Source organism: Ornithodoros turicata, chromosome 1, assembly GCF_037126465.1.
Source record: "Ornithodoros turicata isolate Travis chromosome 1, ASM3712646v1, whole genome shotgun sequence".
NCBI classification, from domain to species: domain Eukaryota; kingdom Metazoa; phylum Arthropoda; class Arachnida; order Ixodida; family Argasidae; genus Ornithodoros; species Ornithodoros turicata.
The window spans coordinates 15978575-16005268 of record NC_088201.1 but is presented as its reverse complement, the minus strand read 5'-3'; the positions used below and the strand labels follow the sequence as shown (position 1 = coordinate 16005268).

At 46.4% G+C, this 26694-nt stretch overlaps 2 protein-coding genes across 3 annotated transcripts in view; both read left to right on the top strand.

The window, feature by feature from the left end:
- The first annotated feature begins 648 nt into the window (after positions 1-648).
- On the top strand, positions 649-26694 carry LOC135377208 (transcriptional regulatory protein AlgP-like). Its single transcript, XM_064609535.1, has 2 exons — positions 649-1065; positions 26128-26694. Exons 1-2 carry the CDS (start codon positions 649-651, stop codon positions 26692-26694), a joined length of 984 nt encoding a protein of 327 aa, XP_064465605.1.
- Positions 17928-26694, top strand: part of LOC135377530 (ATP-dependent RNA helicase abstrakt-like) — a 289645-nt gene continuing 280878 nt past the window's right edge. For both annotated transcript variants that reach the window (XM_064610020.1, XM_064610019.1), the window contains exon 1: positions 17928-18249. The gene's annotated coding sequence lies outside the window, so the exon portion shown is untranslated. The remainder of the gene's footprint in view (positions 18250-26694) is intronic.

Genomic DNA, 26694 nt, shown 5'->3' with positions numbered 1-26694 from the left:
GTAATAAATTGACCCAGATCAATAAACGGGCTTTACAGAGGCTGGCTGTAGCAATTGTTTCCTAAGCCAAAGCGGTCGCCTACAGATACTCCATAATTTTATTACACGGTAACGGGAGAAGCAAATGAACAGCTGAAAGCTACATGAAAGAACTTTAGGATTCCGTATTATCGGAACACAAATGGACAAGAAATACCACAACAACAACAATAAATAAATGAATAGTGATGATGACATGGGGTGCTTCCCCGCGGTGGTCGCAGGACCCGCCTACCCCACTTCAAAGAGGTTAATATGAGAGGATGAATTAAAAGTACAAAAAATACAGTGTACACCGTGTTGTAGGTTTTACATAGATTACAAGTAGGGTTCCGCGTTTTCGGCATTTACCGAAAAATGCCGAAAAACACCCGCCGAATATTTTTCTAGAAATTCGGAATATTCCGAAAAATTCAGAATTTTACCCTTGCATCTGGTGCTACATGCCGAAAATGCCGGTCCCCAACTTAACATTTTTTTTTACTTTGGAGCGTCACATTTTCGTTTTCCCGGATTATACTGCGCTGAAGAGTCACTAGCCTCTGGTACAACAGAAAACATCTCGTGTAACCCTTTCGTTAGTAGGTTCGACGTCCGGCTGTGGCTGTGATGGTGACATACCACGACTCGTCGGCGGTGACTGGACGCAGGGCAGTGACGTTAGACCTTAAGGTGATTGATCAGTGCAACGCTACGGCAGTGGGAGCGGTGATACAGCAGACACTGTGCAAAGTCGGCAGGTCATTCGAGGACGTAGCTACGATTGTGACGGACTCAGCCTCCTACATGTCGAAGCTGCATACCGATCTCAAAGAGTCATACTCAGAGTACAGAGCACTTCACATAAAAGACCCTTGCCACCTTTTGAACAACGCTCATGGGCACGCTCTTCGCATGGACTCTTTCAAAACTGCACATGAGTTTGTCGTTCACGTGCCCGCGATGCTGAAAGCTTCTCGTGGACTCAGGCGAAAGTTCCAAAAGTTGTGCAAGGGCATGGACATTGAGCCGAAGTGCTTCTCTACGGTAAGCCCGTCCCGATGGTTTTAATTTTATGAATCCTTGTGTGACATCCTTCGTTTTTGGCGCGTTGGTTTCCTTAGAAGTGCAGAAGCGAATGGAGAAAAGTGCAAGAAGTTACGTGCCATGGCAGATACTACGGATAAAATGCAAGAGCTTCTTACTAAGCTAAAATTTTTGAGGGAGTCATCAGGCCTTGTGTTAGAGGTAATCAAGACGATGGAATCAGAGCACACCCTAGTTTGTAACGTTCACTCCGTCTTAGCCGTCCGGCTTCCTGCGCTTTTTTCGAGATTGTCCGACACCACGCAGTGTAGTTACGGATCTGATGTGTTGACACTTTTGGACGCCATGGAACCAGAACTGCGCGCATCTACACTGGAAGCTTTTTCTCAATATTACGAAGCCATTCAGAGCAAATGGTTCGGTTCCGTTGAGAGGAACGTGCAGGGTGATCTTAAATATGGTGAGGACTCCTTTTGGTACCGCGCACAAATCTTAGACCCAAATCTTAAATTCGAACTTAAGACGAGTTTTATTTTCTACGAAGAAGTGTTTTCCTCTGAACTTCGTGACGAGTCTGTTATGGATGGTTTGCGTAAGGAATTTTATGAGTACGCCCTGTACGTCCCCCCAGAAAAGGTTGTTGCTCCGCCACAGTTTTGGGCATCGCATGAGAATATGTGGCCTGTTCTGTCAAGATGTGCACTGGAAATCCTATCAATTACAGTCTCGAGCCATAAACGTAGAGCGAGCCTTTTCGAAATCCCGTGTTGTGAACCGTAAAGAACGAGCAGCCATGTCTGATGAAAGTTTAACGATGTATTCATGCTTGTACTATATAAGCCCTAAACGGAATTAATGTGTATAAATGTGCTGTAAATTGTGCTCTGTGAAATAAAGCAAATTTCGAAACGGGTAAAACATTTTCTTCCATCGTTGTTTGGCATCTTGTATTTCGTGCGGTGCTTGGGGAAACTGAGCATTCCTTTCTATTTTTCGCGCAAACGATTTAAAATGCCGAAAATATCCGAATTTCAGAAGAGCCATAAGTTCCGAAAAACACCCCCCGAATCTCCTGAGACATAGATGTCGAAAACGCGGAACCCTAAGTGTAATACCCCGACAGCGCCCTCGTGCACTCCCACCATCACGATCGGGATCGCCATCGCCACTCCGATCATCATCGTCATCTGTCGTCATCGTCATCACTCGTATTAGACCCCCTAGCTATGGGGTAGCTTTCCACTCCTAGAGTGGAAAACGTCCCCACTTTTTCGTCAAAATATAATTGTTGTTGTGGTGGTACGACCACCGGTTTACTCCAGACGCTTTTGTGTTATCCTCCGTTTTCCAGTAATCCTCGGTGCTCCTTTCGGCAGCTTTTTCTTCATTTCATTCTCTTTTTGTTCTCTGCAGCACAGCATCCCGAGGACACCTCAACTGTTCCATAAACGACTCGCATTGAACTCATTTCGCTTCATTCTCATATCACTCATCTAATGTCTCGCATGTAATGAGGTGGGGTAATGCACCCGATCGGTGGAACACCCCATGTCATTGTCATCATCTATTTGTTCGTGTTCTTGCGATGTTAAAATGTCATTACATGAAATAATGTGATAATATGTACACGATTGACATATATTACACAGATCTAGTACGCGAACCATTTATACAGCAAAACTTTGCAACTCAATACATGTGGAATATTTATCAGTGAATACCTGACTGTCATTCTGTGGCTCCAAACCTTACCGTAAGAATACTGAGTAAAAAGATTTTAGGAAATACTTCTTGTATAAATGGCGCATTGAACTAAGATGATGCCTTCTGATATGCGTGTGTCGCGTAAATATTTTCTTTTCATCAGCTAACGGATCTTGAGGGACATGTGCTACGGCTACGTCAAACAATCACAAACATGGAAGAATGGAAAGTCCACCGACCCGGTGGAAGTACGAGGGTGGTTCCATAAGTTTCCGGCCCGAGGTAGAAAATGCGCGCGAATTTGAAAATGTGATTAAGGACGCGTGGCGCCATCTGTTGGAGGACCGGAGCACCACCCTCAACCCTCTCCATGCTTTTGTCGGTTGGAGAGCGCCATTTCAAACAGTCAGGGTGCACTCTTCAGTTAAAATGGAAAAAATCGAGTATCGCGCTGTGATAAAATTCTTGACAAAAGAGGGACTTTCGCCTAAAGAAACTAAAGCGCGACTGGACAACGTGTACAGGGAAGCCTCTCCGTCGTACACAACGGTAAAAGATGGGCTAAGCAGTTTCGACTGGGGCGAGAGTCCATTGAAGATGATCCACGCGATGGTCGTCCAGTGGAAGTGGTGACACAAGAAAATTTGTCTCTTGTCGAGGAGGAACTTCCTCCTCGACTTCCTTCATCAGCACTTCCTCCGAGGAAGTGCTGAGCGACAGGCGTCTGAAGGTGAAGGAAATCTCAGAAAGGCTGGGGCTTTACAAAACAACCGTTTTTCGCATCATCGGCGAGGGCCTTCACATGAAAAAGGTCAGTGCGAGATGGGTGCCACGACACGGTTCAAAAGCAACAACGCGTCGTCTGTGCCAAAGAGTGTTTGGAGCTCTGTCAAGAGAACGAAGAAGAAATATTGAAGTCAATTGTCACAGGGGATGAGACTATGGTGCTCTACTATGATCCCCTTTTGAAAAAGGAGTCGATGAAATGGCGCAAACCAGGAGAAGCACCCCCAAGAAAAGCAAAGGTCACACAATCCAAAAAGAAGATCGTGGCAACAATATTTTGGTATTGTCACGGGATCCTCCTCATCGACTTCAAAGAGAGGAACACCACAGTGAATGCGACTTATTATGCTTCACTCCTGCACCGACTGCGAGACGCCGTCAAGGAAAAGAGGCGCAGCAGGTTGAGTCGAGGTGTCCGGTTGCTCCAGGACAATGCCCCTGTCCACACGGCTTCTGTTGCCAAGGCTGCACTGAAGGAGTGCGGCTTCGAAGAAATCCACCACCCACCCTACAGTCCAGACTTGGCACCGAGTGACTACTTCCTGTTCTCATACTTGAAGAGGGATCTCAGAGGACGGAGATTTCAAAACGATAGTGAGGTGCAAGAGGCAGTTTTCCAGCATATTGCGGACAAAACTTCGGGCTATTTTTTCAAGGGTATAAGAATGCTGGTTGAAAGGTGTCAAAAGTGCATCGAAGTTAAGGGTGACTATGTCGAAAAGTGATACACTTGTACACAGTGATACACGTCTCTATGACTATTAAAAGTTTGTCGGGCCGGAAACTTATGGAACCACCCTCGTAGGTCGAAGCAAAAGCATCAGCTGCTGATAATTCTGCTGGGCTCTGCAAAAGAACAGTTTCTCTCCCCATTATTTTTTTTCGCCAACACCAACATCAACAGCGGCTCCCGACCTAAGGCTTTTCCTTCAATCCCAAACACGACAATCGTACGTGCTAGTTACTTTTACTAGCTAGTTACTTTGAAGGCACATGGCAAGTTATGCCCCTGTCACAATGCCCTGTCTTCAATGATCATTAAAACCAACGGCCATTGGACATGCACGTAGCGCCACTCCGCGTATAACGCGTCAACTTCTCAGAGAGCATTGGACCTAGTGTGCCCTGACGGGTCCACACGTTGAACGCTTTGTGGCGCTACGCGTATGTTCAATGGCCATTCGATTCAATGACCATTGAAGACTTCTCGTACGTGTGACAGGGGTATTAGATGCCGTTCTTGGTCAAAAATAAGACCTTCCTCATCCTCGCATCGTCGGGACGGCTGAGCTCCTACCACCCCGCTCTCCCATTCCAGTCTTGGGGAAAACCAACTTTCGCTTTTCATTGTTTCGTCTGCGGATCTTCTCTCAAAATTGTAAACCTTCAATTTCGGGGATATGACACAGGGCGACTAAAAAACACTACGCGCAGTGGTGACAGTGTAATTGAGTCGCGCAGATAGAAGGGAATTGTATTTTTTTTCTCTCGTGTCTTTCTCCTTGGGCTTTCTCCCGTCTTCTTTTCAGCTTTTCGTCCATTTTCTCTTCCCTCGCGGTACGATAAAGTCTCCCACTAGACGTATTAAATTTGGACCGTAGATGACAGACGGATTTTCGGGGCTCTCTCGTCTCCTTCTGGAATTTTGCTCCGCTTTGTTCGTCTTCCCGCAGACGCTGTTTTTCCGGAAGCGAATCAAAATGGGAAAAATGCATATGAAGACGAGAGGGCTTGCGACGAGTTAAAAATTGTTCTGGGACTGTATTTCTCCTGGGACGTGTGAGCGGGGGAACTCGCACGGAACGGGATGGATACCCTGAGCGCAAGCGTCAGAAATGTGACGCCGTATATGGATGTGAGACAAGTAATCAAGTGTTTCACAAGATGAGAGGTGAAGTGGGCATCAACTGCGTCTGGGTTCGAGACGCGGAACAAACGCTCGAAGATATCTCCTGGAAACTGAAGGGGCGCCCAAACCATATTTGGGCGGAACCTGAATGCAAATGCACCACGCTATTAAAAACGCCTTTTATTACAAGCTGAGGACGATAACAATGTGTTGTTGCTTAAGTGTTATTTTGTTACGCAAATTACTTACGACGTGTACGAACGGATAGGTTAGATGTACCCTGAACTCGGGCGCTCTGAATGAAAAATATTTGTTCGCGTTTACTTTACATTCTTTATGCTCATTCCTACCTAACAACGTGTTTGACATCTCAGCGCGTGGGGTACAAGTAAGACAGAGGACTGGCGTCGATCGCCCTGGTTAGGCCGCCAGATAATATTTTGGGAGAGGGCATTGTTACGGATGGGACGGGACAAACCTTACACAATATCCAGAGGGAAAAGAAAGGCATGTATTGCAAGAAGAGGAAAATTGAATGTAATGTAAATACGCCGCGGACTTCACGGAAATCTGTGCGTTGTGAGAAGGTATGATGAAGGTTTCATCGCATCTCTCAATGAGACACCTAATCCATAATCACATCAAAATGAAGTGTCGTTGAGAAAGTGGCACCTGCCCAAGACGTTTTCTCTCTCTGTCTCTCACACACACACACGTACGCACGCACCCCCATTCATACATTCATTATACATACGTATACATACGTATACATACATACATACATATACTATACAGGGTGGGTGCAGATAAAGTAGCCTCACATTCATGCACGTATGGCGTTGTGGGGCTACTTTATCTGCACCCACCCTGTATATATACAGAAATGATGATGAGATGGGGCTGATGCCGGCCAGCAGGCTGAGCGTTGCCCCAGTGCCAGTTGTAGGGAATCACAACCTGTAAAACAATTTTGGGCAACACCTGTAGATGCGTATCCACTTTTATCTCGAAGACACTGGTACCAGACCTAGCCTCTTCCAGAAACTCGGAACAAGAACGAAATCTATGCACAATTTTCATTAGTCAGTTGCCATTTGCTAATCCTATTGGGTGTGAGGGCAACAACGTTATACCAGCTATCGTCCTCACCACCACCGGATCACTCTGTAGCCGCGGTTACATGAATGCGACAGGAACGGGTCGAGTTGGTTTATGGCAGCAAATCCTCTTCCATCCGCGGCCGTGTCAACCAATCTTCTAGGGAGGATTGGTGTGAGTAGGTGTGATAAGTCAACTCTACCGGTCTCTGTCGGGTTCATGTAACAGCGGCTTGTATGTCACTCCGCTACCTTGTGACAATACCACCCTCAAAGTGTTTGTAGCAGACGTCCTGTAAGCATTCTTACCTTCCGCATATCCGTCGTGGATCATCAGTGCAAGCAGCGTAACGCGCACTTTTCTCTCACTCCCCTCCCCTCCCCCCTTCCTTATCTAATCCCACTCCTCACCAATCTAACCTTCATTCTACACAGACCTGTTGATGAGATGCATGCATCAGCATTATAAACTATACAACCAGTTTTTTTCCCCCTCCCTTTAATCGCCCTGACAGGGAACCTTATCCCGTGAGGCCCCGAAGCGTTGTTTTGCTAAACAACGTACAGTCAGTCGGAAGGGACCAAATATATTCCACTGTAAAGATTGGACGCGTACATTGCGTTTCAGTACGCCCGGGTCCGCACTAGATTAAACTGCTTCCCTTTCTGCTCGTGTTAACACTCTATCAAGCCGAGCTTCCTGGGGATGGTTTTAATTTGTTACTGTTTCCCCAGCGGGCCACTATCGCCTACCCGAGAGCACATCGGGGCGATGCGAGTGGTGAAGGACGGAAGGGAACCGTTGAAATATGGCATTCCCCCTCTGCGAATCGAAGGAACGATTCTTCTCAAGGGCTCAAACTGCGCCGGCTACTTGGCTTTAGCTGTAGAATGACGTGATTTTCTCCCTTAACTCTTCTTTTTTAATCTGGCTCCGTTTCATTGAACGGAGGGGGCAGTTTGAGTCAGGGCCATTTTACCTCGAAGCATTTAATGGAAACATTCGATGTGTGGGTTTGAACTTCAGAATGAGACAATGGAGACCTTGTATATTATGCCTCTTCTGCTTTTAATCAGTTTCCGGCTGTAGCTGTGGCCGGTGGTACTGACATCACTGTACGTGAACCGTCTCTGTATGCAGCTTATTGAAAAGTTCAACTGCTAGGGATAACGCAGGCATGTTCAAGGGATAACGTAGGTCTAGAAATTTTTAAAACTTGTGTGGTTCAGAAACGAAATGTGCCATTTCTTAATGATTTTACTTTGCGGAATTCAAATATGACAATGAAAACGGTCAATGGGATTTGGTTTCTTTGGTATTGAAGAGTTTTTATATTGCTACCAGGCAAATTGTGTAGATAATGCACATAATTTTAACCATTACTTTTAAACACTATTATTTCCGCAAATATAAAGCTGCACATAGTTCGTCAAGTAAAATTTTCATAATTTATTTAGAGGAAACATAGCGGCAATTAAATTTACTATAAAATATGTAGACACTATTGATAGGCAACCCTGAGCGATGGGCAAGACACGTAAACAAACACAGCTCAGGGTTGCCTATCATGGAATTTATCCACCAGCTAGCCTGCATTTACGCCATTCTGTCAAAGACACTATTGAGAATCACTGTACAAAAGTTTGTCCTCATTCACTGGCCGCTCGTCTCTTCTTTACGTGTCTCTTGTATACGAGCATGGGATTACCTCCTGTCACTGTCCAGCAGCGGACTCCAAGCAGTGATGGGTGCCATTTACCCTGATACCTTTTTCCTGTAGTCGCAATATCCTGGCGCAATAGTTCTCCATGCCCATCGTTCACTGCTCCTGGCTTCTGTGGATGCTATGAACGTTATACATTCGGTTTCGCGTTCAGCTTTTATTCGTAGGAGTGGTTTATGAAGCCAACTTTGGGTCAATGGGGCACCCAGTAGTGTGTTTTTTTTCTTCTTCTTTCTTGTTTTGGACATGGTGTCGTGTTCTTGCGATGCACCTCTTTGGAAAGTGCACAATACTCACACCTCTGTATCCAGAAAATTAGAATATGTTAGCAATTTGAATAATCATTCTTGCTTTCAGCACCCCGTCCAGAATTAGCGATGTTCAGTCGTGTTTATGTTAGAACCAGTCTGTCTGTAGACCTATGTAATCTAGAGCTCACCAATCCCCGTATCACTCACCTCGCGCTTTGCGTAACTTTGTCTCCGTTTGGATTCTAAATGTGCAGATGAAATTGCTTCCCTTGCTGTCTGCTACTGAAATACTTTAGCTCACTTGAAACCTGTATGAGAGAACTATCCAAAACTCACTCCTCTATCATTTACTGTTTCCCCTCATGGGAACTGTTGTTACGCATGTTCATTGGTGAACCGTTGATTACGTGCCCACAGCTGCGCGCAAAAAAGTTAGATTTGGAAATCTACTTTGGTTAACCTGGGCAGACAAACTGTATGAGCCTCATGAACAGCGTATAAGACTATATACCTGGTTGCAGGAATAAAAGCTGAATAATAATGAGATGCCCTTTTATTTATGAAGCAAGTACTTGCAATAACAGCTTTTCATGCCTGATGTAAATATGTTGCACCCACCTCCACACATAGCTCCAAAAAACCTTAGACGGAATCGATAGAAGAAGTTTCGACGTCGTGAAAGCGTTGGGTGATTGACCTGCTCTCTGTCTCTACCTGGAGCCTCCACGCGAGTGCTATAACGACCTTGTAAAGTCAACTATATGCTATTGGAATATTTATCCAAGACAGCAAAGCATCCGCTGCTCATATAACGCACTGCTAACGAACCATATGCTATGAGCCCACTACTTTAGGGTATAGGCTCTTCGAAGGTAGGCGCCGCGAACCACAGACTGTGAGTGGCGTCATATTAATAATGTAAAACTAGTTTTGTCTATATTTAAATATTTCTCAGTATCTGATTTTACATAATATTTAAAATGAACGCATAAAATTATTTTGCCCGTAAACTTTCAGCGTTTCCTGTGCGCGAGGCTCTGTGCTGGCAGACTCTGATCTTCGCAGTTACCTTCGCATCCGCAATAAGCTGCACAACTGCATATCTGCTACCGAAACAAACGACTACTACATAAGATAAAACGAAAACATACGATGCGCATAGGTTAAACATTTGTGGACAGACCCTTTCTATTTTTATAGACGTTACCGGTTGCCTTCTTTCTTGAACTTGTATTCAAGAACACTAACTCGAAGTACCCAGCGCAAATAACAAAAAATAAGCGGAAAATAACTGTCTGCACAGACAAACGGATGGAGAACAAAGGATAGCCGGGAAGAAATAAAAGCGACACTCCGACGGGGAAGTCTCACAAACAGGAAAAAAAAAGAAAAAAAGAAAAAAGAATCGTACGAGAATTTACAACGCGGCGAGACACGAAAAAGTAACTTTATATCGGTGCCCCAAAACGAAACGAAGCAGAGAGCTAAATAAAGAAAACACACAGCTGTACACATAGACACACACATTCAGTCGGAGGAGGGCAACGACAACTGTGTATCTTTCTGTGCACATATAAATTCGGGCGGCCTTTCCTACCGCTCCTCCTCTGCACGAACGAAGTAATCAAACGTATGCAGGGTAAGGGGGCAGCCGAAGGAACGATGGTGAAATACGGGCGAAAGATTCCCCGGCCGAGACGATGGGCAAAGTTGGTGCGGAAAGGACCCCCTGGGACCACCAGACAAATTCCCCCCTTCGTGCCATTAGCCGCAACAGCACTTTTATCTAGAAGCTTTACAGTCCACCTGGGAGCTCGCCGGCCGGCTATTCCGAGTTCCCATCCATCTTGCCAGCACTCGACCAGCCTTTTCTTCGCGTCTTTTTCATCGTGCATACGGGTTACATTTTGTTTCTGGTCGCGCGATTTGCCGATTTTTCCTCCAAGGCCCACTGCCATATAGGAAAAAGGTCTTGAACAACTCCGGGAAAATTTTCATAACGAAAAAAAAAAAAAGTAAAGAAGAAAAAAGGAAACAGTGATGGGTATTGTGTGCCGTTATGCTAATTGTTTGCGTAACATTCGCTCCGCGGGTTTCGTTGAAAAGGTACTGAATTGGGCGAGTCGAATTTCTAGTCCGAACTAAGTTAAATTTGCTTTCGGCGTGAGAGAAACCGTCACTAGCAGGAGGTGTGTTATTTGTATGCGGGACTCATCGTATTGCACGTAATACGTGACATATGTAGGGATATCACAAGCTGCTGTGGCATCTTGGAACGGCTGCGCATGCGCTTTGGAGGTTCCAGTGCTTCCAGATTTGGAGAGCGTGTATTTAAGTTCCGAAAGGGCGAACAGAGAGGGCCGTAAATGGCACACGGCGGTACAAAACGGTTCATCGTGCGAAAATAAATAAATAAAATAATTATAAAGATGAGATAGTTATAATGAGTAAACGGTAAACGCGTTGCTCTGATAGCCAGTCGGTGGACGCTGATGATAGCTACAATTATGATGATGATAACTAAACAAAAATATTTCATTTACTGGACTCATTCATCATGTGGGCCCTGCTTGTTCCTTTTTTTTTTTTTTCGTTTTTTGTAAGGCCTCTTGGTCATCCTGAGGTTGATTTTCCTGCTTTCTTTCCTATTCACGAGTTCTGGAGTAGCCTGACCCGACTTTGTCCTGTCTCACTTCTCCATATTTTTTACATCTCAATCAATCAATAAAAAATAGGGAGTTGTAGACCTCAGAATCGGTGGACATACGATTCTTGAAGTTCGTGCACATGGAGCGATAACGAAAAGTACTAGTCTTTGTGTTACACACACAGCAGTTCGGAAGCATTGCAGTTTATTAATAAAACTAACTACTGCAGCTTTTCGCCACCAGCTCCCTTGGCATAGCGGTTAGGATGATCGCTTTCCACGCCGAGACTGGGAGGTGACTCTGGTTCGAATCCCCGCACCGGCTGCGCTGTCTGGGGTTTTCTTGGGTTTTCCGGCAGGTTTTCCGGTAGACTTTCCAGACGAATGTTGGCACAGGTCCCCTTGAAGTCGGCCCAGGACGCATACTAACCCCCCCTGTCCCCCACTCCTTCCTGCTGTCCTCTCTCCATCTGTCCACGTCTGTACGCCCCTCATATAGCCACAGTTGCTTCGCGGCGCTAACACGAAACTAATAAAAAGCAGTTATTCACCAGCTCTCGATAACTGCATCCCAGCCAAAGTGAATGGTAATTAGGACGTCAGTTGTGTGCATAGCTGTGACAGTGCATAGACTCTTTTGCCAAAACTTCGCCATTCAGTATGGAAATGCAGCTATGCGGTGAATCCTTCATTGCCACCCAAGACAAAACCGTGCGATCCATTACGAAACAGGATTTATCATCTTCTTACAGATTTTGGGCATTAAGCCACGGACTCTTTCCGCGTATGGGAGCTGCTTCCGAACTGGTTCTCCAATGTTTGGGAATGAGGCAGCGGTCACTACATCAGAGGGCGGCCATCTGTTCTACAGCCATTATCCATTAGGAATGTCGGCCTTTGTTGCACGTCCACTTCTCGAGAGAGATTCGGACACTCCCAAGATAGATTATTAAAAGGACGCCCAGCGTGTCAGGCCGAAAATTAGCTAAATGGTTCATTCCGGCGAGGGGGGCGTACAAGTGCGTGGCACACGAGTCATTTGCCTAATAGGCTCTTATGAGTCCTCCTTTCGTGTTGTTTTCCAGCTGCTGTCAGCGCAATGAGATATTTAGTCTGGTTCCAATTACGGATTCCTTTTGTAACATCGTTACAGTGGCTCTGGCAGCGTTTCTGCATTACTCATTACGCGTGTGGACTTGTGCCACGCCATAAAAGGTACATTTGATTTTCTTTTTTTCCGCTGCGGATATAATCGTGCCGAAAAAATAAAGTGGTATATACACGAAGGAAAAAGAAATAAGAGCGGTAATGTGTTCATAACGACTAGGCTGGGCCATGAAGATTATAAAGAGGCTACATATTTCCCTGAGTCTGGGGACGGAAGCGGACATGAGAGCACTGAACGTTTGCCGGCCCAAAACCACCAGACTATTTGCGGATCTCATGTCTTAAGTGCCTTACGGGTCCGTAGATAGCTTGGTTTCGGATGGATTGATGAAGATTTCGAGAAATACATGAAGACGTTGTGGTGCCACAAATGTGAATCCTGCTACTCCGTAGCACTTAAAGCGACTGCTTCCGGTTGAAGGAGAAGCGATTTACAAAAATTGGAACGTGAAAAAGAAATAAGATTACAACAAAACACAAAGAAATGGTTAAAACACTGTCGCAGAGTGTCGTCTTTTTATTATTTTTCAAATCAATTCACAACCACCCTGTTGGGGTCACCGGCTTTCTTCGTTTCTTAGGTTCCAGATTCTAGATGGGGCACATTATTACGGTTACTGCTCAGAGCCCACACTTCCGAATCCCAGTTCACCGAACGACGATAAGGGAATTATGTCTGCGGCGAAGGTAAACCATTTTCGGCAAGCAGAGGAAGGCTACAGGAGGTTTTCGGCAAGCTGGGAATGGCGTGCACTGACCTTAAATTGGCAAAGAACGACAGGACGAGCAGACATCTTCTGCCGCGGAAGGAGCACAATATGGTTCGGGGGAATCTGTAATCACGGCCAGTGGAATTGTAAATGACTTACAAAGATGCACCTCCAGGTCCTGAGACCCAATGACCTCAAGGCATCGATGACTGCATGCTTGCCATCAAACCCATGCGAAGATCGTTTTTTTTTTTTCGATTGCGTGTTAGCGCCGCGAAGCAACTGTGGCTATGAGCGGCGTACAGACTTGGACAGATGGAGAGAGGACAGCAGGAAGGAGTGGGGGACAGGGGGGTTAGTATGCGTCCTGGGCCGACTTCTGGGGGAGCTGTGCCGACATTCGTGCTAAGATTGTTCGCATGCGAGGACTGTGACATCTCCTTGAGTTTGAGGAGTTCCGGGACAAGGACGAAAGGGACGAGGCTCTTTATTCCTTTCGTCATTATCGCATTGTGCGCATTGGAGAGGATAAAGTTTGGAGAAACCACGTGACGAAACGTCTGTCCACTCCCAAGGCAGCAATAAGGGGGTATTCATAGCCCGGCGTGGGTCCACACAAGAAAGCACGTGCGCCTCAATGTTGAAATGTTACCCTCTTATTCGGGAGAGGGACCAATGAGGTCGCTCCACGGGCAATAGGGGAGAGACGGAAACTGGGTGCGCTGCGCAGACAGCTGACAGTGTGTTACACCAGCTAGCTTGCGTGCTGTTATTATGTTCTGTCTTTCATCTCGTACAGTGCTGCAAGAAAGGTTTACGGAACGCGTGAGCGCAGGCGAGTTCACTCGTTCAGAGGGATGAGCGAGTGCACCGGTGCGACGCACCGCGGCAGTTTCGGTATCGCTTGAATGTGCTCGCGAAATGGTTTGGATTGGTGTCGCTTCCAGCACTCTCCTCTCCCTCCTTCTGAACCAGTGAACTCGCCCACTTCCGCTCGTCGCTAGGGAGCGCGCCGTCCCGCCGACGAGAAAACACACCGCTCGCGCGTTCCGTAACCTTTTGTCCCGCACTGTACATCATCCAGCATTGGGAGCACCAGAAGCGACATTTCTCTGACAAGGGAGGAAGGAAAGGTGACCTGTAATTGCTATAAGTGATCTGTAGTCTACTGAATGATGTTAGCAGCCGGTGCAGTAGAAAATTATTGAAAAAGAAATGCAATTGTGCGTGGAACCAATTGCCGCGTTTCGATGCTGTACAAGGGAACGAGATCGAATCGCAGCGTGTACTTGAAACACAGAAAGAAAAACCTTTCCAGGGAATGTTTGAAGCATGGTAGAAGCGGTGTGGTTGTCCAGTCAGCAATACGCGACCTTACTGGACCTTTCATGCTTAGGTGAAATCCATTCGACACGTTTCGATGCAAAGGTTCTTCACCAAATAATCATCTCTTCATCCTTTTCCTTTGTTTTGACGTATGATTTACGCCTTTACAATCGTATACGTCATGTAACGCTTTGGCGTTACGGAGCATAGCGTGTCCGAGAGTATAGGGCCAGAAAATCTGCAAAGCAACCTTCGACGTCTACGTCTCCACCATCAATTTCGCCCCAACGCTCTCACACGCTCGATCATCAAGCAACGGCCGTGAACGTCGTCTGTGAGAGGTTCTTCATCTGTCAACTATAGTGCGGCGTTCCGAGTCAAAGGTTCTTCAAGAACGTCATACGCATCCTGGGGTATGATTATAACTGTCATGTTATGACTGTCATACTGTCATATGCGTTCGAAGCTCATACTCCAGCTGATGTGGATAGAGCTCGACAGGGCGTGACGGTTTCAGTCCAAGTACTGGCAGGATGCCTCTGATGACAGTCTATACTGGCTGCTCTTTGCGTTTTGTTTAAATTAAGAAATAAGGTCCGTTGAGTGAATATCACGGGCTCAGATGCAACAACGTCGTGGAGGTGGAACCTTGATGGTCCGACAGTTTAAGATTCAGCCGGGCCCTGCGATTGCGTCAATGTTCTAGACACGTAGTGTAGAACATCGACAAGCATGAATTCTCCCCAAGTTCCTATCGATATTTGTTCCTTTTTCGTATTCACACTCCATGACCTATGCTACGCTATGCTACGCTATGCTATGCTATGCTATGTCATGCCATGCCAAGGAACACTTCCACACATGTGTAGGTCCCATTGCTTCGCAGAAGACATCATAGATCATATATTGTCCTGGAACACCAAAGTTTGAAACATAGAAGGGGGGGGGATATACGTTTATTTCGGAAAGGTCAGCCTGACCGAAGGTCGGCTTGCTATTCCTAAATCAAAATATATCACAAAGATGAAATAAAAACAAATATAAGATGATGAGGGTGGCGTGATGTGTAGATGACATGAAAGGTCAACGCATAATTTGTTCATGACGTCTGTCGTGTGAAGAAAGTCGAGGAAAGCTCGAGTGACGCACCACTGACGGGAGTGTCGGACAGGGCCAAGTAATAAAGGAAGGTCTACGTGTGTGTGTCCCAGAGCACTCAGGCGTCCATTGAGGGTGTCGCGTGCAGTGTCGTAACGTCTGCAGTGCAGTAGTAGATGCGCTGTGCCTGCTTCCACCCTGCACGTTGCGCATGCTGAGGAGTTCAGTTGGCCCATCTTGTATAGCAGTGACGGTGTTCGGGCTACGTTTAACCGTAAACGGTGTACGATAGTTTCTTCCCTTCGGGTGAGCCGCAGAGTGGTCGTGTATTCCATCTTCGGGTCGATGGAGTGTAGGAACGTGTTTTCAGGCACAGCATTTTCTATGAAGTGTAGTGTATTGCGGGCGCAGAGCCGCCTCACCTGAATTTTGCTGGCGGACGACGACATCGGTACTCATGCAATTAGCTCACCTTCGTCATGAGCGCGGCGCGCAGCGTCATCAGCATATGCGTTCCCGTGCAGGCCAATATGGCCTGGCACCCACTGGAACCAGACACTGTGGCCTGAGGCGAGTAATTCATTGTAGCGCTTCGCGATCCTTGTGCAGATGTCGTTAATCGTATTAGCACAGTATGAGGCTATCATCTGTAATGCTGACCTGCTGTCAGTGAGAATGGTCCAATTGTCCGCTGATGAACGCGATATGTATGACAATGCTGCGTAGATGGCGTAGAGCTCTGCCTCTGTGGAAGATGTTTCATGAGGAAGCTTAAGTCCTTGCTGGATGTTACAACTCGGCACGTAGAATGCGGCCGTTGAACTGCCTGGTACAGCTTGGGACAAAAGTTTACGGAACACAGCACCTGCGTATTTCTTCATCGGAGCGGCCACCTCCTAGCTATGAGGAAGAGATCGAATAAGAAACGGGTGGCCGGTAATTCCATCCATTTCTCAGTATGTGTGTTGACTTCGGTTTGCTGCTAGGTAGCCGCCCCATTGGAGAAATGCGACACCCCGGTGTTCCGTAAACTTTTGTCCCAAGCTGTACCACAGATCCGTCAGTGTACACTTCCCTTCGTTGGTGGAAACATAGAAGATCGCTCAAGGATCAACGTTCTCCGTTAGCATTTGGACCACAGTGGGGAGCCTCATGCCATTCTATATTTTGCCTTCACTCGGCTCTCATTTGGCAAATTCTTGCATACCATTTACGAGTCCTGCATGGCCTACCTGCAACATCTGAAACACTGTTACACGTATTGTCACCAAGAGCGTCAAGACTTGTCTATACGTGAAACTTGCACCACAGCCTGTTTTCACGATGGGCGCGCGTCGTAGGATATTCGTATCTTACGCACATTCCACGGCACCTTTCCATCTACGGTGTGCCCGCCATGGGTCCAGAGAAAACGAGATGTGTGGATGGATATATGAAGCATAAAGAGTAAGAACACAGCACACGTTTTGCGACAACTGACTCTGGAGGCTATGAAAAACTACCAGGACGCAAAGCAAATTTCTACAAATGCGTCGACAAAGTCAAAGCCTTGCATACCCTATACGTTCTCGAATGCTCAGACCGCTGGAGTGACTACTTCGCCGGTTCTGACTCTTGGACGAGGTTTTTGCACCGCATCAGGATATCTGCCAAAAGACATGGAGCACATATTGCTGAAATGCAAGCGCTTCACAGCAAGTCGCCAGGTGGTTCGAAGCGTCTGAGACAGGATCAACAATGGCCCTCTCACACATCAAGAAAGTGTTCGGACACTCCCAGCTCTCTATCGGCAAGCTATGTACCTCTCTCTAACGATGAGTGTTCCGCGAGAGTCTTGATGAAGAAACATCAAGACACTCGGGGACACTCAGCGGTCTAGACACGCAGCAGCGGCATTTCGTCGCTTCTAGAGTCTGGAGTAGCCGGCCTGACCTACCTACCTGGCTAAAACCTTCCGAACCCAACCAACCGACAAACGTTCATGAAAAAATCGGAAAAACGAAACCCTAGGCCCTACAACATCATCAACAACAACAACTTTATTTTAATGATGATGATTGGGGAGTTTCATCGCCAGGGGCGATACTTTACCCCGTTGCTGGTGGTAATGTGGGGAATTGGAATAATGGGCCGGCTGACAATGAGGATCGAAGTCCTACGGTGTCCAAAAAATTTAGAAGTGCTTTGAGGACAGAGCCTCCGCAGAGCTAAGCCCTATTTTGAACTTTGCCTACCGAAAGTAAGTTTTAGAATTAACTTAGTTTAATTTAGTTACGCACGTTTGCACGTATTGCGAACACGAAAGATGAATACTGCACTCTGTTTCGATAGCGTTTCTGTTAGACACTATCATGCCAAGAAATTCTCTGTTATCTGATAAAAGATTCCGGCTGTTCTTGTATCTCTTTTCGGATTGGTTACGACGTAACACATGACCTTGCTACCTCGTGGTCATGGTGCTAGCTGATAACTACGGATACAGGAACGCGTGACTTCAGCAAGTGGAAAACCGGCGGGAACGGGACAGGACCACAGGAGGCAGACGCTGAAAGGCACTGGAGTGATTTTTCCAGAGCCTTTTCCAGCTGTTTCGGTTGGTGTTTTACGAAGGCTGTGATGGAGAAGCAATTCAGTTTCATGACGTGTTCTGTGTTAGGGTGCGCGCATGGCTTAGCTTCAGTGCGGTTTTGAAGAAACTGAGAGATGCCTAGTGCGGTTAGCGATTTGAATTCTGGCTGAGATGGCCGCTTTGTGAACTGGAACAGCTGATGCGATTAATATCGCTGTCTTAATGGACTGGATGAAGTAGTGGATTTCAAATTGTGGTGAGTACAGATGTGCTTGCCTTTGGGCTGTCTCGGGGGTGGGTGGGGTGGTTGCCCCCCCGTAGACGCGGCCCGTGGTGTGACGTAAAGCACTCTATTGTCGCCACGAGCCTCGTTGTTGCTGTCGCCACAGCCTTCACAGATCAACATTATGCGTAATGTCACAACTTTCCGCATTGGCTAACAATGCTTAAATTTGTTTTTATTTCATACTTAAGATGTGACTCGGTAACGTGTACAGCTTGTACGCCAGCATTGCACCGATTTTCATTGAAGTTCTGAGTATTTACTTTAGGTAGCGGGCAAAATACTATTTTTGTTTGTTTTTTGCTTTTGAGAAGCACTTAAATGGTGGCAACTCTTCAGCCATTAGCGTCAGATATTAACCCGCTGTTAATCCACTGACTCGAAAATAAATTTGTAGGCTAAAGGCTTCCCCACATATTATGCATTTCATTAAGTGGTGCTGTTCAGACGTTATGCTTCCACTGAGTTGCAATCGAGCTGCTGAATTTTTGAATGATTGTAACCATGGCGACACATTAGGCCTGGATGTGGATTGAGATAAAAGGTAAGCGTAAGTGCGCCGGAGTGGGGATGTCAGGAACATGTTCCATACCCATTTCTGTAAGAAGGTATTTTTCAGTATTCTTATCAGACACATATATCCGCAAAATGTACTCTTCTAAAGGAGAAAGCCGTGTCGATAGATCAAATTACATAACTATGCAAACAGTTGTGAACGAAACGCATACTCGGAGCTTGGTTTTTATGCGTCAGTCGGCACCGTGTACAGGTTGGGACAAAAGTCCACGGAACACGCGAGCGGCGTACTTTGTCTTCGGTGCGACACCCTACGGCCGGCGGAAGCGGGTGAGTTCACCGTTTCGGTGAGGTGGAAGGGTGCGCTGTTAGCGACACACAGCGGTAGCTTCCACTTCCCAGACATAGCCAAGCGACACTGGAACTGCCACCGTGTGTCGCTAACAGCGCACCCTTCCACCCCTTCGAAATGGTGAACTCGCCCGCTTCCGCCGGCCACTAGGGTGTCGCACCGAAGAAAAAGTACGGCACTCCCGTGTTCCGTAAACTTTTGTCCCAACCTGTACTGTCAATCTGTAGTGCACTGTGCTGTGCTGTGCTGTGCTGTACTTTACTGTTCATATAAAGTTTGTGGTCATATAATCCACGTGACGTAAGTGCAAAGACTCAGTTGCAGATAATAAATTGTTTCCAGGGAAAAAATATGAAACGAAAACGTAGCTTAGACTTTGAAAGAAAATCAACCGACGTTGGGTCGAACGTGGTGTTCATTGCAGCCAAAACAGACACACACTCAGACAGAGAACACACAACACAAACTGCAAACTCTCAACTAAACTTTAATCGCAGTGCACAGACAAATTTAAACAGTCATAGACAGAAAAAGAAGCAGATAACAATCCGGAAAAGGCACCAAGGTAGAACAAGATCTAGACAAGTTCTGGTACACGTGCCCTCACGATATCAAGTGAGATATTCCAGCTCCGCTTGGGACAGGCCTATGGAAGGCTGGCTTACACAATTGTCTCCGCTTCTCCTGATAAGTGAAGCTTCCGCGATTTCCCGTACCTTCTTGTCTTTGAACCTGGCCACAATCAAAGTTCTTTTAAAAAAGGGGGCACAACCGCACCGTGAACAATGCACTGCTAAGTGGCCTGACGGCGTGGAATTAGATACAGAAGATCTATGCTCAAGAAGCCTTACATTTATGCACCTCCCTGTCTGTCCAATGTACTCACGCCCACAGGAGAGAGGTATATTGTACACGACTTGTCGCCTGCAGTCAACAAAACGTTGCTTGTGTGCAATCGTGCACTGATTGCCGTCAGTTTCTTGGTTTATTCTGCAGCATAGTCTTTGCAACTTTATCGGTGCCGATATCGCAACTGGAACGCCGTGCCTAGCAGCAACATTTTTTTAAATTGTGCGTTAGCTTATGAATATATGGAAGGACTACTGGCCTTCCCTCCATCCTCTCCTTACGTCTCCTATCCTTGCCTTTTACTTTTTGAATCAGGGCTTCTGCCACTTCTATTAGCGCCTGCAAGGGGTAGCCTCCCTCAGTCAGCCTCTGGACCTGTGCAAAGAAACTTCGCTCTACTTGATGGGCACATGACCGGGACAAAGCTGACCACAGGGCATGTGCCCATCAAGTAGAGCGAAGTTTCTTTGCACAGGTCCAGAGGCTGACTGAGGGAGGCTACCCCTTGCAGGCGCTAATAGAAGTGGCAGAAGCCCTGATTCAAAAAGTAAAAGGCAAGGATAGGAGACGTAAGGAGAGGATGGAGGGAAGGCCAGTAGTCCTTCCATATATTCATAAGCTAACGCACAATTTAAAAAATGTTGCTGCTAGGCACGGCGTTCCAGTTGCGATATCGGCACCGATAAAGTTGCAAAGACTATGCTGCAGAATAAACCAAGAAACTGACGGCAATCAGTGCACGATTGCACACAAGCAACGTTTTGTTGACTGCAGGCGACAAGTCGTGTACAATATACCTCTCTCCTGTGGGCGTGAGTACATTGGACAGACAGGGAGGTGCATAAATGTAAGGCTTCTTGAGCATAGATCTTCTGTATCTAATTCCACGCCGTCAGGCCACTTAGCAGTGCATTGTTCACGGTGCGGTTGTGCCCCCTTTTTTAAAAGAACTTTGATTGTGGCCAGGTTCAAAGACAAGAAGGTACGGGAAATCGCGGAAGCTTCACTTATCAGGAGAAGCGGAGACAATTGTGTAAGCCAGCCTTCCATAGGCCTGTCCCAAGCGGAGCTGGAATATCTCACTTGATATCGTGAGGGCACGTGTACCAGAACTTGTCTAGATCTTGTTCTACCTTGGTGCCTTTTCCGGATTGTTATCTGCTTCTTTTTCTGTCTATGACTGTTTAAATTTGTCTGTGCACTGCGATTAAAGTTTAGTTGAGAGTTTGCAGTTTGTGTTGTGTGTTCTCTGTCTGAGTGTGTGTCTGTTTTGGCTGCAATGAACACCACGTTCAACTTGAACCAACTACCCCAGCTTGCCACCCTTGCGACGTTGGGTCAGTGTTTGTCCTCACCAGGGTTGCTAGATTTGGCTACTTGGCGCCAAGTTGGCTACTTTCTGACTGTCGTGGTGCCGAAATTTGGGCAATGGCAACTTGGCTATTTTCTGGCTACTTTGCGAATACTTGTTGGCGCTTATATTTGAGGCTTCTGTGTACCTAAAACGGGGCAGTTCTCATCTTGGCGACACATAATGCCGAAGTACATACAGTGCGTTTATGATGATCGGCCATCTCTCAGTTAGTACGATGCCCTTCAGGCTATTTTGTTTCTGCGCTGGGGATTTAGAACTCGATAAAGATCCCCCGGTTGGGAGAAATTTATCCATTGAACCTGCGCTGGGGTGTCGCTCATGATCATAGTTCACTCGTGATGTAAAAACGCTACTTATCATTATACAAATTACGGTAAGCTTTCTCTTTGATTAGGCAATGGCCGCTAGTCTGGTTATATTTCGTTCTCTAGTCGTGTTTCATGTGGAACATAAATCATGTCGACGCGGTACTGGTCATCATCTTTCTCAAGCTATCGTGTGCCTCAAGATCTCGACCCGAATTGCTAGTTGATCAATGCGTATCGCATTGTTCTAGTACAAAATTCGTGATACAATTAATACAGATGGGATATGCTCATTCCATGTGATATGATGCCTATACGAGACACTGACTACACAATTGGCTGCGTATACGGTATACTGGCTACTTTTGGCTACTTTCTCAGGGTGCGTTGGCGACTTTTTATGATTTCTACCTGGCACCGCTCACACGTATTAACCTCGGAGGGTTTCTTTCGGTCTTGTACACTAGCCTTAGGCTTACCTAATTACATGCACACGCAGACGCACATATAGAAATGTGCAGAGCTTAGGTCTTGGTACGGGCAACAATCGAAATATGTTCTGCGTAGCATTTCTTGAGACGTATGATAACCGGTTGCAGTTACGAGATTTCATTACTAATAAGCCAACACATATCCACAAAAGTGATTACTTGAAGCTATTGTCCGCTTTCCGGCTGGCTGCAGCCCCAGTGTAACCTGAGAGACAGTGAGGATATTGTGCACCCCAGAAGTGACATGAGAAGGGCGCCCAAAATCTAGCGTGCTTCGTGAAATCCCGCATTTTAGCAGACGTATGTGCTTCCTATCATATACTCATTACATGTCATATGTTATCATATGCTCTCACTAGGCTCAAATTCAGAAGCTGTATCGCGTATTCGGTACTTCCACATGGAAGTCATCCCTCATCGTATGCATTCATGAGACGCGACAACATGTTCCGGCCTCACGTCATCTGGGGCTCTAGGGCCTCGCATACCTCTTCATCATGCAACTCGCAACCTATTTTACCACAGGGATCAGAGTCACCCCTTCCTGCGTACTGATCACCAATGTTAACTACAGAATCAGTTGCCGCCGCCGCCGCTTATCGTTTCTTCCAGTAATATCACCTTCCGCGTCAGTGCTTTACTTAAGTCTTTGTAGTGTGAAGAAAATGTGTTAGTGCGGCAGCTTAATCTTTATTTTTCCTGTAGCACACTTCAACTTTCCCTGTGAAAGCATAGAGCTTCATGAGCGTGGTATTTTTGCACCGTAGTCTACAAATTGCCTTTGATGCGAGGGCCCGTAAACGATTGATCACTCAGTGATTCCCCTCCTGCGCCATTTTGCGCCAAGTTGTATTTTTTTGCACCATCGTGATAAAAATCTCGAATTTTGCGCCAAAGTGCTCGAAACTGAGCATGCCGTCTTCTCTTCTCCCACCTGGCTACGGGTGGCTGCCAGCAGTGGCTGGAACGCTGTCTGGGGAGAGGGTGAGATATTCCTCCTTTCCACGTGCGTTTTTCCTTGCGTTAGCCTACTGCTGTAGATGTTTGCGCGTGGTGCGCAACTGTATTATTCGTGCCTGTTATCGCCGCTTATATTGTTGTTTTATCCTGGAATGCTCCGAAGTGTCAAGGAACAGATTTGTGAGTTGAAACTCTTCGAGCTGCGTGCGCGCAATGAAAAACTGTACCTCCCTTGTTTGTAGTGTATTCCGCACATGCCATGCGCACTTAATTTGTTGGTATGTAGTGTAAGGCACAGAGAACGTAATTTACACAATCCTGTATTAATGTAAATATTTTTCGCTACGTTGACGACCTCTTGTTGCTAGGCAGCAAAGGAATTTGCTGGACGTCAGTGGTTGAGGTGTTTCAGAACAATCCGTACGGGTTGGCTTTCATGAGCGAATTTCCGAAAGAAGGCCATCTTCAATTTCTGGACATTTGCTTACAAAGTCGTTATCGTTCTTACCGGGGCATGTCGCGAACAAAGCGTCACGTAATGCGTGTAAAATAAAACATAGAAATCCGAGCGTGGACTGTAACGTTGGGGTAGTGTACTCTATACCCTTAAGTTGTGGCAAACGATATATTGGGGAGACAGGCAGGCGAGTAAATCAAAGATTGTAAGAACATGGAAACAAAGGTTAGACCCAAAGAAGTTCGCAGTTGGCGGATCACGTTTTGAAGTGTGGGTGCGACCGGCAGTTCGAGGCCACCCAGGTGATTTATCGATCTCATGATACGCATATCAGGCAGGTCGTTGAAAGCTGGAACATAAAGAAAGAAAAAGATAAATGCGTGAGCTCCCCTACCGAGTTATTAACAAGAAGACCTGATAAATAGAGGCAAGTGGTTTGGATGAAAGAGGGGGGAGAGGAGAAAACCTGGGGGGTGTAGTCTTGTTCCGGTATCTTCATGTGTGTTCTCTGATTCATAGTAAAAGTGGTTGAAAGTGTGCGACATCCTCTGTCTCGTCTTTTGTGTATTGCGTCTATAACTGTCAACAGTATGTACCAACCTGCCCGGTCCTTGTTACAATATCGCAGAACGTATCGCAAAACGCTAAAGTTACCAGCTAAACACATGTAAATCCCAGCGCATGTTAAGGAACCCTCAGGTAGCCAAAATTAATCCACAGACGGACCACTGTGGCGTCGCTCATGGTCACAGTATTCTCGCGACGTAAAGCCGCGAATTATTATACATCAGCTCGACATATCAGCTAAACATAACTAAAGGTATCAGTTAAATATATCAGCTAAGTCTAGCTAAAGCTTTCGGCTAAGTGCACCTTTCGGCTAAGTGCACCTTTCGGCTAAGTGCACCTTTCGGCTAAGTGCACCTTTCGGCTAAGTGCACCTTTCGGCTAAGTGCACCTTTCGGCTAAGTGCACCTTTCGGCTAAGTGCTAAGACATGTCAGCTATATCTAGCTAGACATCTCAGCTATATCTAGCTAGACATAGCTAAACATAGCAGCTAAATCTCAGCGCATGTTATAGAACCCTCAGGGGGGGGGCAAAATTAATCCACAGACGGCACATTGTGGCGTGGTTCATGATCATGGTCGTCTCGCGACGTAAAGCGACGAATTATACATCAGCTAAACATACCAGCTAAGCTATCAGCTAAACATATCAGCTAAATCTCGACGCAAGTTATAGAATCCTCAGCTGGGCAAAAATTAATCCACAGACGTCTGAGTAGTCTCAATCACAGTAGTCTCACAACACAGATATCAGCCGAGATATCAGCCGAGATATCAGCCAAATCTCGACTGTTGTTATAGAACCCTCTGCTGCTTGCAAAAATTAATCCACAGACGTACCAGTGTGGCGTCGCTCATGATCACAGTAGTCTCGCACCGTAAAGCCGCGAATTATTATACATCAGCTAAGATATCAGCTAAATCTAGCTAAAGCTATCAGCTAAATCTAGCTAAAGCTATCAGCTAAATCTAGCTAAAGGTATCAGCTAAATCTGGTTAGTTATCAGCGAAAGAGAGCAGCTAAATCTCAGCGCATGTTATAGAACCCTCAGGTGGGCAAAATTAATCCACAGACGTCTCAGTACTCTCAATCACTGTAGTCTCACAACGTAAAGCCGCGAATTATTATACATCAGCTAAGATATCAGCTAAGATATCAGCTAAGATATCAGCTAAGATATCAGCTCTCGACTCATGTTATAGAACCCTCTGCTGCTGGGCAAAAATTAATCCACAGACGTACCAGTGTGGCGTCGCTCATGATCACAGTAGTCTCGCAACGTAAAGCCGCGAATTATTATACATCAGCTAAGATATCAGCTAAATCTAGCTAAAGGTATCAGCTAAATCTAGCTAAAGCTATCACCTAAATCTAGCTAAAGGTATCAGCTAAATCTAGCTAAAGCTATCAGCTAAATCTAGCTAAAGGTATCAGCTAAATCTAGCTAAAGGTATCAGCTAAATCTAGCTAAAGATATCAGCTAAATCTAGTTAAAGTTATCAGCTAAACAGAGCAGCTAAATCTCAGCGCATGTTATAGAACCCTGAGGTGGGCAAAATTAATCCACAGAGGGTCTATTGTGGCGTGGTTCATGGTCGTCTCGCGACGTAAAGCGGCGAATTATACATCAGCTAAACATAGCTGAGATATCAGATGAGATATCAGCTGAGATCAGCTAACATAGGTAAAGATGTCAGCTAAATCTCGACGCATGTTATAGAACCCTCAGCTGGGCAAAAATTAATCCACAGACGTCTCAGTAGTCTCAATCACAGTAGTCTCACAACGTAAAGCCGCGAATTATAATACATCAGCTCGACATACCAGCTAAACATAGCTAAGACATCAGCTAAATCTCGACTCATGTTATAGAACCCTCTGCTGCTGTGCAAAAATTAATCCCCAGACGTACCACTGTGGCGTCGCTCATGATCACAGTAGTCTCGCAACGTAAAGCCGCGAATTATTATACATCAGCTCGACATACCAGCTAAGGTACGCGCTAAGGTACGCGCTAAGGTACGCGCTAAGGTACGCGCCAAGACACCAGCCAAGACACCAGCCAAGACACCAGCCAAGACACCAGCCAAGACACCAGCCAAGACACCAGCCAAGACACCAGCCAAGACACCAGCCAAGACACCAGCCAAGACACCAGCCAAGACACCAGCCAAGACACCAGCCAAGACACCAGCCACGACACCAGCCACGACACCAGCCACGACACCAGCCACGACACCAGCCACGACACCAGCCACGACACCAGCCACGACACCAGCCACGACACCAGCCACGACACCAGCCACGACACCAGCCACGACACCAGCCACGACACCAGCCACGACAGCAGCCACGACACCAGCCACGACACCAGCCACGACACCAGCCACGACACCAGCCACGACACCAGCCACGACACCAGCCACGACACCAGCCACGACACCAGCCACGACACCAGCCAAGACACCAGCCAAGAGACCAGCCAAGGCACCAGCTAAATCTCGACTCATGTTAGAGAACCCTCTGCTGCTGGGCAAAAATTAA